At 35.6% G+C, this 14,976-nt stretch overlaps 1 protein-coding gene across 1 annotated transcript; it reads left to right on the top strand.

The window, feature by feature from the left end:
* Window positions 1–1,627: 1,627 nt before the first annotated feature.
* Window positions 1,628–14,469, top strand: LOC113105866 (kinesin light chain 2-like). Its single transcript, XM_026267223.1, has 14 exons — window positions 1,628–1,896; window positions 4,048–4,288; window positions 4,409–4,712; window positions 6,062–6,278; window positions 7,269–7,458; window positions 8,338–8,511; window positions 9,525–9,624; window positions 9,992–10,041; window positions 10,583–10,650; window positions 10,728–10,836; window positions 11,022–11,159; window positions 11,670–11,794; window positions 11,879–11,936; window positions 12,266–14,469. Exons 2-14 carry the CDS (start codon window positions 4,061–4,063, stop codon window positions 12,347–12,349), a joined length of 1,845 nt encoding a protein of 614 aa, XP_026123008.1. The 5' UTR covers window positions 1,628–1,896; window positions 4,048–4,060; the 3' UTR covers window positions 12,350–14,469.
* The last annotated feature ends 507 nt before the right edge of the window (window positions 14,470–14,976 follow it).

The following is a 14,976-nucleotide window of genomic DNA, read 5'->3' on the forward strand; positions in this document are numbered from 1 at the left end:
ACACTCTACTTGTAAAAACGTCCCATAATTATGTGAATAGGGTAAAAAGTTCAACTAATCTATGTTTCAATAATTACATAGTTGTTTATTCACTATACATTAAAACTATTGTTTTTGTATTTCAAGTATTTTATAAGTTAACTATAATTTCTCTCATTTGCATACTTTTTTTTAATGATTATTGATTCATTCCAGAAAATGGCGCATTATTTTCATATTTCAGGAATATAATGCTATATAAAATGTGAATGTTATGAAAACAAATCCCTAGGTAAAAAGTTTCAGAATATATTTAGGAGTAAAACTGTAAAATCTGTTTCATGTAAATTCTGCTGAAGTGGAGATAGAAACTTATATTTACAACGCTATATGAATTGCAATTGAAATCTACAGATGCAAATGGATAAAAGTGACATAAAACAAAACACTTAAATCTATATTTTCTTTCCACAAGTATGAAAGACCAAATTATGGAACCAAATAGTCCAAAATGTAAATATGTCTTTGTATATTTATCTTCCCCAGATGATTAATCACCACAATAATACAAATGTTTTCTATTACAAATATTTTTCAAGTTATTAAGGCATTTTCTAATGAAAAATGCCCTCATTTGCATACATTTCAAGATACTAGAAATGGCCAGGTTGAAAATTCTTGCTTAATTTTGTCAAGATATTAAGAGTTAAATGTTTTTAGAGAAGGGATTTTGGATTTCTGTTTTTATCTTTACATAATTTACAAAACAGTGAATTTTCTCTATATTTTAGAAATACAATGTTGTATACCAGATCATGTGAATGTTATATAAACAAACTCTGTAAAAACCTTCAGAATATAGTTATGAGTAAAACTATATTGAATTGAATTGTTATTGAAATCTAAAGACACAAATGGATAAAGTGTCATAAAACAAAACCCTTAAATGTTTTAGAAACCTTAAGTTTTCCACTAAGTATGAAAGACAAATTGTGCAACCAAATAGCCCAAGATATCTATATTCATTTTCCCAGTTAATTTTCTATATTACAACTATTTTAGAAGTTAAGGCAATTTAAAATGAAAATGTAATTTGCATAAATTCCAAGATATTGTGAAAGGCCAGGTTGAAAATTCTGGCTTCAATTTGTTGAGACATTAGAGGTTAAGTTTTTGTACAGAAGCGATTTTAGATATCTGTTTTTATTTTTCCATAATTCAGAAAACAGTAAATTTTCACCAAATTTTAGCAATAAAATGTCATATAAAAAGTCATGTGAACGTTATAAAAACAAACCCCTCGGTAAAAATCCTCAGAATATAGTTAGGATTAAAACTGTAAAATTTGTTGCATGCAAGTTCTCCTGAATTGGAGACAGATCTCTTTTTGTCAAAGCACAATGTAAAAATGGAATCAACAGACGCATATAGAAGTATAGCATATAAAGTGTCGTAAAATAAAACACCTAAATGTGTATTTTTAATGTTCTCTTTCTAATGTTCTCTGTAAGACGAGATGTTATGACATCAAACTAACTCAAAAATTCAAAATAGCTCAAATGTAGCCCAAAATATTAGCATAGCGCGTCACCGCCCGTTTTGGGCGGGTGTAATGATGTCAGCGCTGGGCTTTGGATTCTGGGAGCACAAACACAAACACAAACATCAGCCATTTTCAGTTTGCTGTGGTCATCCTCCCTCACTCCAGCACAAATATCTGCCAATCTATCACACTGAAAGGGACGAGAAGGATGGACGAAGCGGAAGCGGGTGAGCGCGCACACGGGCGTCTGTTTTGCTGAGCGCGTCGCCGGGATTCGTCTGATTCACGTCTCATATCGTTTTATTGGAGCGAGTGTGAATCCATCCCATCACATAGTTTACTCGCTCGAGTTCAGGAGAAGCGGATTATTAAAGGTATTTATCACGCACGCAATGCAGGTTTCTGATATGCATTGATTATACAATAGGATGCTAAACTACTGGCTGATTTAATGGGACAAAGTTTAGCCTAAAACCAAACAGCTCATATTGTGTTTATGTTCATTCAAATAATTCTGCCATTATAATTAGTTTTGACAATGTCTGAAAGAGTAAACCAGATGATGCATGACTTGTTTATGATGCACCTGGTGATTTTTGTCTTCAGTGATGTTGCGTTGAATATCTCTGGGGTTATGGATCAAATATGCATGATTCATTCTCAAATGTTATTATATTATATGTTATTATATGAGAATACGGAGGATGAGAGGAGTTTGCGTGATGGGAATAAGTGTTTGACATTGAGAGCAGGGCCTGTTTCTCTCTCAGATGTTGTGATTGTGTGGAGGAGGTAACTCATGTTGTCCTGTGGGTCACCTTGATGGGGTCACCAGCTGTCAGTCATTGTGAAATCTGCACTGAGTTTATGAAGAGTGATGAGCATCAGAAGGCGGTTTGTGGTCTGATCTGGTGTGTTTATAAGATGCTCTCTCTCTCTCTCTCTCTGTTGCTGCATTGCAGTCAGTAGTCATGATGGGTGAGGAAAGGTGAAGCAGTGGAAGTTAAAGGGTTAGTTCACCCAATAATCTAAGTTATGTCATTAATAACTCACCCTCATGCTGTTCCAAACCCGTAAGACCTCCGTTTATCTTCAGAACACAGTTTAAGTTATTTTAGATTTAGTCGGAGAGCTCTCAGTCCCTCCATTGAAGCTGTGTGTACGGTCTACTGTCCATGTCCAGAAAGGTAAGAAAACATCATCAAAGTAGTCCATGTGACATCAGAGGGTCAGTTAGAATTTATTGAAGCATTGAAAATACATTTTGGTCTAAAAATAGCAAAAACTATGACTTTATTCAGCATTGTCTTCTCTTCCGTGTCTGTTGTGAGAGAGTTCAAAACAAAGCAGTTTAGTGATATCTGGTTCATGAACGAATCATTCGATGTAACCGGATCTTCTTGAACCAGTTCACCAAATCGAACTGAATCGGTTTAAACGGTTCGCATCTCTAATACGCATTAATCCACAAATGACTGACGCTGTGAACTTGTTTAATGTGGCTGACACTCCCTCTGAGTTCACACAAACCAATATCCCGGAGTATTTCATGCACTCAAACAGTGACTGACTGAACTGAAGAAGAACATATTTGAGCTGAGCCAGATAACCGTATTGGAGACGCAAACCGTTAAAACTGATTCAGTTTGATTTGGTGAACTGGTTCAAGAAGATCCGGTTACATCGAATGATTAATTATTATTTTAAATTTATAGTTTTAGCAATTTTTATTTTGTTTATTATTTGTGTGCGTGTTTGCCATTTTTATAAGTTGTTTTATTGTTTTTATTTAGTTTTATTTCAGTTCCAGTTATTTTTGTTCTTTTTTTTTGTCATTTAAAATAGTTTTTATAAATTTTTATTTCAGTTTTAGTTATTTTAATACATCAGTTCAAACTAAATGAAAATTAATTCTTTTTTTTATTATTCAAGTTTTTATTGTATTCTTCATTTAATAATGTTTATTTTATTTTGCTTACAATTTTTTATGGCTTTATTTATTTTTAGATGAAGGTCTACTAGTTTTGTTATTGGAATTTTTAAGTGCGTCTTTTTTCAGTTCTAGTTGTTTTTGTTCTTTTTTTTTTAATATGTCTAGTTTTTTATGTCTTCCAGTTTGTTATTTTAATACTTTTATTTAAACAAAATGAAAATAAGAAATATTGCTTTATCAACTTGCAGAAATAATTTTTTTATTTGTTTGTTTTATTTAGTTTATTTCGGTTCCACTTAATGTTTAGCCTATTTTATTTTAGGTAATCGCATTTAATCATTTTTTAGTTTTAATAGATTTTTTTTGTTGACATTTTGGTAAAATCGCTTAGTTATTAGTTCAGTTAGTTATTGTTCTATTTAATAATTTTTTTTTGTTTGTTTCAGTTTTAGTTATTTATAGTACATCAAGTTGAACTAAATGAAATTGAAATGTTGCATTTGATTTGGCAACCTTTATTGTATTTTATATACGAAGCCATGTAAGAGGAGGATTTGTAAGGCATCAGTTTGTAATAAAGCTGTGTTCTCAGCGTCCCACGGCTGATGTCCACCATGGTGTACCCACGAGACGAGGCGCTGGAGCGTCTGACGCAGGACGAGATCGTGCTGAACACTAAAGCAGTGATGCAGGGTTTGGAGACGCTGCGAGGGGAACACGCTCAGCTCCTCAACTCTGTCCTGGACTGTGCTCCGCCTCCCGTCGCACAGGAGAGGTCCAGCCTGCTCCGAAAGAGTCTGGAGGACATCGAGCTGGGGCTCGGAGAGGCGCAGGTATCTCAAACACTGACATCTCTGAGCTGCCTGTCTAGGGTCAAGGAGCACTGTAAATGTGTTGCTGTCACCTGATCAGTGTAATGCAGCGAGAGGACTGATGGGGGCGTCTGCTCTCAGGTGATCATCGCTCTGTCTGCTCACCTGAGCGCCGTGGAGTCGGAGAAGCAGAAGCTGCGTGCTCAGGTGCGTCGTCTCTGTCAGGAGAACCAGTGGCTGCGGGACGAGCTGGCCAGCACTCAACACAAGCTGCAGAAGAGCGAGCAGAGCGTGGCCCAGCTGGAGGAGGAGAAGAAGCACCTGGAGTTCATGAACCAGATCCGGAAGCTGGACGGGGACGCCTCGCCCTCCGAGGAGAAGACGGGAGAGAAGGAGAAGGACAATCTGGACGACCTGTTTCCAAACGACGACGAGCCGGGGCCAGGTGAGAGACCAGCTCTTCTAGATCACCTTAAACCTGTCTAACCTCACACACCAAGTTAAGTCAGAACTGAATAGGCAATTTTTTTATTGAGTGTTATATTTGATTTGTCAGGCTTTTATGGCTCTGTGCAAAAATATGCAACTGGGGGCAGATGCTGATATTTATATGGACAAAAAGTCTTTATAACAGTATAGTGTAAATAATATTATATAATATCACTCTTAATCTCCAAATATTGTTTTAAAGATTATAAAATATTATATCTTAATATGTACAGTACAGACCAAAAGTTTGGAAACATTACTATTTTTAATGTTTTTGAGAGAAGTTTCTTCTGCTCATCAAGCCTGCATTTATTTGATCAGAAATACAGAAAAAAACAGTAATATTGTGATATATTATTACAATGTAAAATAATTGTTTTTAAATGTATTATACTTTAAATGATCATTTATTTCTGTGATGCAAAGCTGAATTTTTAGGATCATTATCACACGATCCTTTAGAAATCATTCTAATATGATGATTCATTATCAAAGTTGGAAACAGTTCTGCTGCTTAATATTTTTTCAGAACGTGATACTTTGATGAATAAAAAGTAAAAAAATAAAAAATAAAAAAGAAGAAGCTATGTTTTTAAAATATTAATATTTAGTAATAACAATATACACTACTAGTCAGTAATTTGGGGTCAGTAATTTTTTTTTCTTTTTTTTTTTATAAAATCAATACTTTTATTCAGCAAGGATGTGTTGAATTGATAAAAAGTGATAGTAAAGAAAATATATTATTATATATATATTTTTTATTTTTAATAAATGCAGTTCTTTTTAACCTTTTATTGATCAAATATATTAGGCAGCAGAACTGTTTTCAACACTCATAATAAATGAGAATATTAGAATGATTTCTAAATGATCATGTGATCGACTGATGTTACATGTGACACTGAAGGCTGGAGGAATGATGCTGAAAATACAGCGCTGCATCACAGGAATATTTTTTTTTTAAAGTATATTCAAATAGAAAACTATTATTTTAAGTTGTAATAATATTTCACAATATTACAGTTTTTTCTATATTTTTAATCAAATAAATGCAGGCTTGATGAGCAGAAGAAACCTCTTTCAAAAACATTAAAAATAGTAATGTTTCCAAACTTTTGGTCTGTACTGTATATAATTAAAGCTCTGTAGTTTCAAAACATCCAAAGCAATGACGATCGAGAAATGAACAAATAAACATTGTTTGAAATCCTGATGGATCATATTTGAGATTTTTATTTGGAATAATTTTAACATAATTTTAAAATGGGCATTTTGTGTGTGTGTGTGTGTGTGTGTGTCCAGCTCAGCCCAGCGGTGAAGCGGCGGCGCAGCAGGGGGGCTACGAGATCCCGGCCCGTCTCAGGACGCTTCATAACCTGGTGATCCAGTACGCCTCTCAGGGACGCTACGAGGTGGCCGTGCCGCTCTGCAAACAGGCTCTGGAGGACCTGGAGAAGACCTCCGGACACAACCACCCAGACGTGGCCACCATGCTCAACATCCTCGCCCTGGTCTACAGGTCAGAGGTCACCGCACTCGCCATGCACCGAGATAAGCCAAAAACCAAACATGAAGTTCATGTAATAATGAAGAACGTAATCAAATGTATTATATAAGTTGATTAAATGTCATTAAAAGTTACAGATAAATACAGAAGATAAATCTAAAATAATGGTAGAAATGGCCTTTTATTTCTAAATTATGACAATGTTTGATGTAAAAACATTACAAGTTCAGCTCAAGAAAATATATTTCTTTTTGAAATAGAAATTTATTTTTGTGTATAATTTAAATAGAAGCATTTTAAATGCATTTTATATAAACCTTTATGATATTTTCAGTTAATAGACTGATACATTTTCATTTAAAAAGTGGAATATTTTAAGATTAGGACTGTCAGTCAATTATAGTTTTTAATCTAATTACCTGATATTGATTAATTATTCAGAAAAATAGCCTTTTATTTCTAAATGATAACAGATTTAGATTACATTTTTTTTTGATTCTGTAAGTCCACATTAGGACTTGTTATTTGTATATATATATTTTATTTATGTTTTTAATTCAGCTTTGTGAATGTGTTAATTAAATATTAGTTTACTGTTAAATTCTAAACAATTAAACGATGGATCATAATTGATACTCTTGTTTTAACATGATTTTGAAATAGACATTTAATTAAAATAAATAATTGTTAAACTTGTTTAATGATATATTCATTTATAAAGTTGATTTAAAAAGTTGAATGTATTTACATATATAAAGAATACAGAAGTAAAGTTTAAAATCATAGTCGATAATTGACTTTTATTTCTGAATTATATAATTTGATGACGAGCTCCAAATACAAATTCATAGAAAGAAAGATCTCCGTTCATCAAAATGAAAACGACACTGACACAGAGCTGCTTGAACATCACTGTTTCACTCGATGATCCTCCAAAACAGTTTTGGCTGCTGAAGTTGTGTTGCATAACTAGCGAGTGTGTGTGTGTGTGTGTGTCTCCAGGGACCAGAACAAGTATAAAGAGGCGGCTCACCTGCTGAACGACGCTCTGGCCATCAGAGAGAGGACTCTGGGGAGAGATCACCCCGCTGTGGCCGCGACCCTCAACAACCTGGCCGTGCTGTACGGCAAGCGCGGGAAACACAAGGAGGCCGAGCCGCTCTGCAAGAGAGCGCTGGAGATCCGAGAGAAGGTGGAGAACATACAGCTGTCAGACTGAGGATTTACACTGAGCTACTGCTGCTCTCCTGGAGCCGCTGTGTGACCCTGGAGCAGTCGGAAGTAGATCAGGGCTATCTGTAGCAATAGACCAATGTATGGGTCAAAATGCATCATTTTTCTTTTATGCCAAAAATCATCAGGATATTTAGTAAAGATCACGTTCCATGAAGATATTTAGCAAATTTCCTACTGTGTAAATAGATCAAAACTTGGTTTTTGATTGACAGTATGTGACCCTGTACCAAGGGTAAAAACGTTTGAAAATGGGATTTATAAATCATCCGAAAGCTGAATAAATAAGTTTTCCAGTGATGTATGTTTATAAAGAAAGAGATGCAACTATTTGAAGATCTGGAATCTAAGGGAGCAAAAAAATCATCTTTAAAGTTGTTCAAATAAAGTTCTTAGCAATGCATATTACTAAACAAAAATAAAGTGTTGATATATTTACGGTAGGAAATGTATAAAATATGTTCATGGAACATGATCTTTACTTAATATCCTATTGATTTTTGGCATAAAATAAAAATGGATCATTTTGACCCATACAATGTATTTTTGGCTATTGCTACTAATATAACCCAGAGACTTCAGACTGGTTTTGTGCTCAAGAGTCACATATGCATTGCTAAGAACTTCATTTGGACAACTTTAAAGATGATTTTTCTCAATATTTTGATTTATTTGCATACTCAGATTCCAGATTTTCAAATAGTTGCATCTCAGACAAATATTGTCCGATGATAATACATACATTAATGGAAAGCTGATTTACTCAGCTGATGTAAAACACTGAGCGCTACGAGTGATTTTTCGGTGCAGGGTCACACGTGTGCTCCTGTGTTTGCAGGTTCTGGGTAAGTTCCACCCTGACGTGGCGAAGCAGCTCAATAATCTGGCTCTGCTGTGTCAGAATCAGGGCAAGTATGAGGAAGTGGAGTATTATTACCGCAGGGCGCTCGAGATCTACGAGAACAAACTGGGCGCAGACGACCCCAATGTGGCCAAGACCAAAAACAACCTGGTGAGGCCAGATCCACACACCCACAACTGAGACAGCAGGGTTTCAACTCTTCATCTGTGCTGGAAATCTTCACCGAATTAGCTGTTTCTGGTCAGAAATGACCATCTTTTTTAAAAATTGCTTGTGAATCTGTTTTGATGCTGTAGTATCTCCGAAATCCTGGATTCAGACTAGTTTAGGCTCACAAACCTCAGTTTTTGAGTGAAAAAACAACAATATTATTTGTGAATAATTTCAGCAGACAAGATATTAAGTGCATTATTTCAGAAATAAAAAAATTCTGTGCTAAATGAAATAAAACAAGTCGAAAAAAGATTGAATACAATATTTGAACCTCAAAATGCAAGCAGTTTTTTGTAGGCCAGTCATTTTTGACCAGGAACACCAGAAGTGTCACAGAGAAAGTGCAGAAAGTTTTAGGTTGTTGAGCAAAGTCATCATTAACGTTAGAAAAAATCCTCTAAACATGAGGGTTAAAGGGGTGATGAATTACATTTATTATTATTATTGTTTCATAAAGTTTCCTGAGGTGCACTTATAATGTTAATAGGATTTTACATTATTATTATTATTATTATTTCTTTGTTTATATTAATGTAAATATTTGTACATTTATTTTAGTTTTTAATCTGAAATTTTCATTTTGACCCATTGTTTATATATATTTATTTATAATTCAGGAATAATATGCATGGCCTTATTTTATCCCAGCAGCCTAAAGGGGCGTGTCAATCTGAAGGTTTAATGTAAACACCCACTGCTGTGATTGGCTAACATCTTCGCATATGAAATGAGTATTATGTGTGGACCTGGCATGATTAACGAATCATGAAATGTGTTGATTCATTGTTTTTAGATCTCATCACATTGCTTCTTATATATCACGTCTTGAGTTTATCTGTGAAAGTAAATGTTCAAGAAACCACGGATGCACCCAAGTCCTCCGGGTGAATATTCTGGATCTGAATTGGAGAGCATTGCTCTGTTTGATTGTGATTGTGTTTCCTCCACAGGCCACGTGTTACCTGAAACAGGGCAAATTCAAAGACGCAGAGACGCTTTACAAGGAGATCCTGACCCGCGCGCATGAGAAACAGTTCGGATCTGTCAACAGTGTGTATTTATCATTACACAAACCATACCTTCATACACACACGTTCATCTCATCTGACTCGCTTGGCATGTTAATCATCCGTTTTTCTAAGAATGGACATATAATGCTCAGTTTTTGTCAGGATGACGTGGTGAGATGTTTGATCTTTCAGACGTTATGTCTAATCCATCTATTGTGACATCACAGCCGTTTAAGCCAATCAGACGCTTCCAGGATTAGGATCAAACATCCACCTGCTCTTCCTGAAAGCTTCAACAAGCTCATTATAATTCACAGAAGACTAGGCACTACTCTGCTGTCTGAGGCCATGCAGGGAAAACTGTCAGAAACAAGTAACAACATTGAATATATTTGTATACTCCTCAGATGATAACAAACCAATCTGGATGCATGCAGAGGAAAGAGAAGAAAGCAAGGTATTATAGGCTTTAAATTGTATTTAAATGTAAAAAACCTGTGTATATATATATATATATATATATATATATATATATATATATATATATATATATATATATATATATACATTTTTTTTTTTTTTTTTTAATAAATTTGTATGCATTCCCAAAGGATATGCATATGACATTTGCTTTGATAACAGTAATATAATTACTGTATTTTTGACCAAATAAATGCAAGCCTTAGTGAGCAAAAAATACTAATTTCAAGCACATTAAAAAATTTTACCGACCCTAAACTTTTAAACAATAATGCATGAATTGTATGTATATTAAACATGATTAATAAACACATCTATATTAATCATATTTAAGCTACATGACATTTCTGTTATACATCAATAAACAAGTACTAAAAAAAAAATAATAATTCTTCAGTACAACAACTTTTTTTTTTTTTTTTTTTACCAGGTTTCATTTTTAATGCTCTCATTTCATTATATTTGTCTGTGTGTGTTCAATTCGAGTTGATTTGAGTTTGTCTGCTGCTCATTTCCAGGGTAAGAGGAAGGACCCGGGTCCGTACGGTGAATACGGCAGCTGGTACAAAGCATGTAAAGTGGACAGGTGAGTGTCCGGTGTCCCCCAGAGGATTCTGGGTATCAGAGTGTTTTGGAGTGACTCTGGATGTTTCTCTGGAGCAGCTCGACTGTTAACACCACGCTGAAGAGTCTGGGTGCTCTGTACCGCCGGCAGGGCAAGCTGGAGGCCGCCGAGACGCTGGAGGAGTGTGCCACGAAAAACCGCAAACAGGTACGACACGCATGCTGACACTCGACCTGCTAAACTCGAGGCTGACTTCCTGTCGCAGATGACTCATACAGGAAGAGAACGCTGTTAGGAAAACATCACTGACTTCTCTGTCATTCATTATCTGAACTGACTGAGCGCTCTAGAAATGAGACGGTGGCTCTGTAAAGGCTGTTTGTGTCTGTCAGGGCATCGATGCCATCAATCAGAGTAAGGTGGTGGAGCTGCTGAAGGATGGAGGCGGTGCTGGAGGAGACAGACGTCAGAGTCGGGACGGAGTAAACGCCCGAGGAGACTGTGATGGAGATGAAGCCGAGTGGAGCGGGGTCAGTGGAGACCCTGTGTGTTGTTACAATCTTTAATGCAAATGTTCTGTAATGCTCACCAAGGCTCCATTTATTTAATAAAAAATACAGTAAAATTGTAAAATATTATTATAATTCAGAAAAGCATTTTTCTATGTGAATATATGTTAAAATATAATTTATTTCTGTGATGCCCTGCTGAATTTTCAGCATCATAACTCTTCAGTCTTCAGTGTCACATGATCTTCACAAATCATTCTGATTTCTGAAGATCATGTGACACTGAAGACTGGAGGAGTGATGCTGAAAATACAGCTTAGATTGCAGAAATATATTATATTTTAAAAAAAAATATTAAAATAGAAAACAGTTAATTTAAATTGTAATAATATTTCACAGTTTTCCTATTTTTGCTGTATTTTTTATCAAATTAATGCAGCCCTGGTGAACAGAAGATCTATGAATCTCATTAATTCATCATTTCTGACTGGTCTTGTGTGTGTTGAGGTTGATCATGTATTGTGGTCGCAGGATGGTAACGGCGGGCTGCGCAGGAGTGGCTCGTTCGGGAAGATTCGGGAAGCACTGCGGCGCAGCAGTGAGATGCTGGTGAAGAAGCTGCAGGGCAGCGGCCCTCAGGAGCCACGAAACCCCGGGTGAGACCCCAACACATCACCCTCAATCTCCTCCAAAGAGATCAGACATGATGCTGTAACTGCTGATGTTGTTTGGTTCAAAAGGATGAAGAGGGCGAGCTCCTTAAATTTCCTCAACAAGAGTGCAGAAGAAACCTCACAGGTGTGTATAATAATACTGGAGAGTAATGATGCTGAAAATACACATGCACATCACAGAAATAAATTATAATTTAACATATATTCACATAGAAACCTGCTATCTTGATTTGTAATAATATTTCACATTTTTAGTGTTTTTACTATATTTTTGACATGCACACATAAAATTTCCACAGCAAGATTAGGAACATTAAGCTTTAAGATTTTCATGCTATGCTTTTAAATCCTGTTTGCAGTATATTTTCACTCATTATCCATGTGGTGTTTAAAATGGTGTATTTCCATTGTATTGTTGCATGATAAAAAAATTGTGTGTTTGTGTGTCTTCAGGAATATACCAGCGGTCTGTCAGAATCCAGAGGACTGAGCGCTAGTAATGTGGACCTGACCAGACGCAGCTCTCTGATCAGTTAGAGACGACGTCTGAACGTGAAAAAGGAACCAAACGCAGAGGCTGTTTGCTACCTACTTGAATCGAAAATACCATTAAATTATACTTATTACAAACGTTATCCTAAGAAAAAGATCTTAAAAGCAAACACATCTCTTTTAGTTACACTTCGGTTGCAAAAATCTGGGATTCATCTCTCTGCTTCGCCACTAGCGAGATCAAACGCAATGTAGCATGCTATATCGCCTACTAAACCACAGACATCCAGTGGTGGAATTACATCAATGCATGGCGTCAAAATCGCGAAGTTTAGCACACAATGATCAAGTTATCAAAGCATACATTTGCCATTTAGAAAACAAAGTTAATATATAGTAGATGCTAACAGCTTCCACGAAACGACCTCACTGAGTTGAAACGGTGCGAAAAATTACTACTAATGCATTTACGAAAAATATGAGCGTTGAAATTCGAGAGCACTGACTGGTACGACCTCACTTTTGCCTTTTGAGTTTAATGTATATGATGATTTAAATTATTTAAGGTCTTTGTGTTTTCGCGAAATTAGCGCACAAGGATTTCGTTTACACTGTAGTTGTACGTCTGTCCTGGAGCGACTGGAAATCGCGTTGAATGTTACAATGAAGGATTTCTGCTTTACGATTTAAAGCTGATTCGAGCTAGAGCTCTTATTTATTAGCGAATCTAGATTCAGAATACAAACGCTCAGTCATTTTATCTGATTGCGAGGCAAACTCCTCCAGCTCTGCGGTCAAATCGGTGGAAAAGGCCAAACCTATACAACTGGAATTTTCCATCAGTTTACGTGTTTTTTATTTTATTTGATTTTCCAGCCACTGGAATATAAGGATGTGAGTAAAACAGACAAATCCTCTTGTTTTTGTTTTTATCTTTTCATGTTCATACATTGCCAATCCTAACAGGAACAACAAATGTCTTATAAGTGTACTTGTATGTAAACGTTTGCACCTTTTTGTGACTCACTTGCCCATTTTTTACATTGATTTAAGGATGTGTGTGTTTGATTTTTGGTTTATTTGCTCGATTTTTCTTGTGTTCATCGGAGGCGAGTGATCTCTGTATGTGCAGACGACACTAGCTTTGGGAACCAGCCATACAAATGAGCCAATCTTATAAATAAATGTCATATTTCACCTTAAATCATATGCAATCACATTTTGCATAAAGATTTTTGTTTTGTTCTTCTTCTTTGTATTGCCAGATTACTTTCATTAGTTAAGCACATTTTTCCTCCAATTTCTAATCACAAAAGCTATACATTATATAGCTATACATTAAAAGCCCCAAAATAAGGAATGCAACAACTACTATTAGATTTAATAATTCATTGAAATGTAATTTATTTGCCACTGTGCGGTAGTTTTGTAATTTACAGTATTACATTATTAAGAATTTAGGGGTTTAGTGCTTGGTTGTAATTAATATCACAATGCTAAACGTCTTTATTATGCTCAGTTTTCCTAAAAATATACTGTATTCTGTGTAATTGTTTACTTTTGGTTTTGCTGTGAAATATGACACAAGTTTGTGAGATTTTCTCAAACAGAATTTGCAAAAAGTAATGCGTTGATGCTGATGATGATGTTTGGATGAGCTGAACAAAAACAAATGTTCTAGAAAGCGCTCGAGTGATGAGAGAAGAAAAAGTCCGATAGATACAAATTGATTGTAAAATACTGAATTTTTGACTCACTTGTGACCACAAACACACACACACACACACACTTGTGTATCCTCCACATGCTAGCACAGACAGGTAGTTTGTAATAACGCCGTGTTTACACCACTTATGAATGTGACCCACCTTTGGCTGTCTGTCATGTTTTCTGATGATTTGTGAAGCCTCCCTCTCGCCACATGACCGTTATTAACGGTCTCAGCGGTTAGAGTGCACACCTCCGCACTGATCTCAGAACAGCGCCCCCTGTCCCGCTCAGAGCGCGCTGCGGTGTTAGAAGCAGCTCGTCGTCCCCAGATCAGCGATGAAGGAACACGGCTCTGCTGATCTAGTCTTTCCTCACAGATGTGTTTCACTTGTGAACGAGGACAACCTCCTGTGTGTTTTAATAAAGGATCGGAATAAACTCTGCTTTTCAAACCAAATTAATGTCTCATTATTATATGATCTTGATAATCAGACAATTATCTATCTATCTAATTTGATCTATCTGTCTATCTATCTGCTTATCCAATCATCTATAATTTGATTATCTATCTATCTGCCCATCCATCAATCTATGATTTTATCTATCTCTCTCTCTATCTATAATTTGATTATCTATCTATTTGCCCATCCATCCATCTATGATTTTATCTATCTCTCTCTCTGTCTATCTATAATTTGATTATCTATCTATCTATCTATCTGCCCATCCATCCATCTATGATTTTATCTATCTCTCTCTCTGTCTATCTATAATTTGATTATCTATCTATCTATCTATCTGCCCATCCATCCATCTATGATTTTATCTATCTCTCTCTCTATCTATCTATAATTTGATTATCTATCTATCTATCTGCCCATCCATCCATCTATGATTTTATCTATCTCTCTCTCTATCTATAATTTGATTATCTATCTATCTATCTGCCCATCCATCAATCT

The sequence above is a fragment of the Carassius auratus genome, chromosome 7 (assembly GCF_003368295.1).
Source record: "Carassius auratus strain Wakin chromosome 7, ASM336829v1, whole genome shotgun sequence".
NCBI classification, from domain to species: domain Eukaryota; kingdom Metazoa; phylum Chordata; class Actinopteri; order Cypriniformes; family Cyprinidae; genus Carassius; species Carassius auratus.

Excerpts from the sequence above, each read along its gene's own strand:
- LOC113105866 (XM_026267223.1), top strand. The coding sequence starts at position 4,061 with ATGTCCACCATGGTGTACCCACGAGACGAGGCGCTGGAGCGTCTGACG. Across the intron at positions 6,279-7,268 it reads ATCCTCGCCCTGGTCTACAG|GGACCAGAACAAGTATAAAG; the intron begins GTCAGAGGTCAC and ends GTGTGTCTCCAG. Across the intron at positions 11,160-11,669 it reads ATGAAGCCGAGTGGAGCGGG|GATGGTAACGGCGGGCTGCG; the intron begins GTCAGTGGAGAC and ends TTGTGGTCGCAG.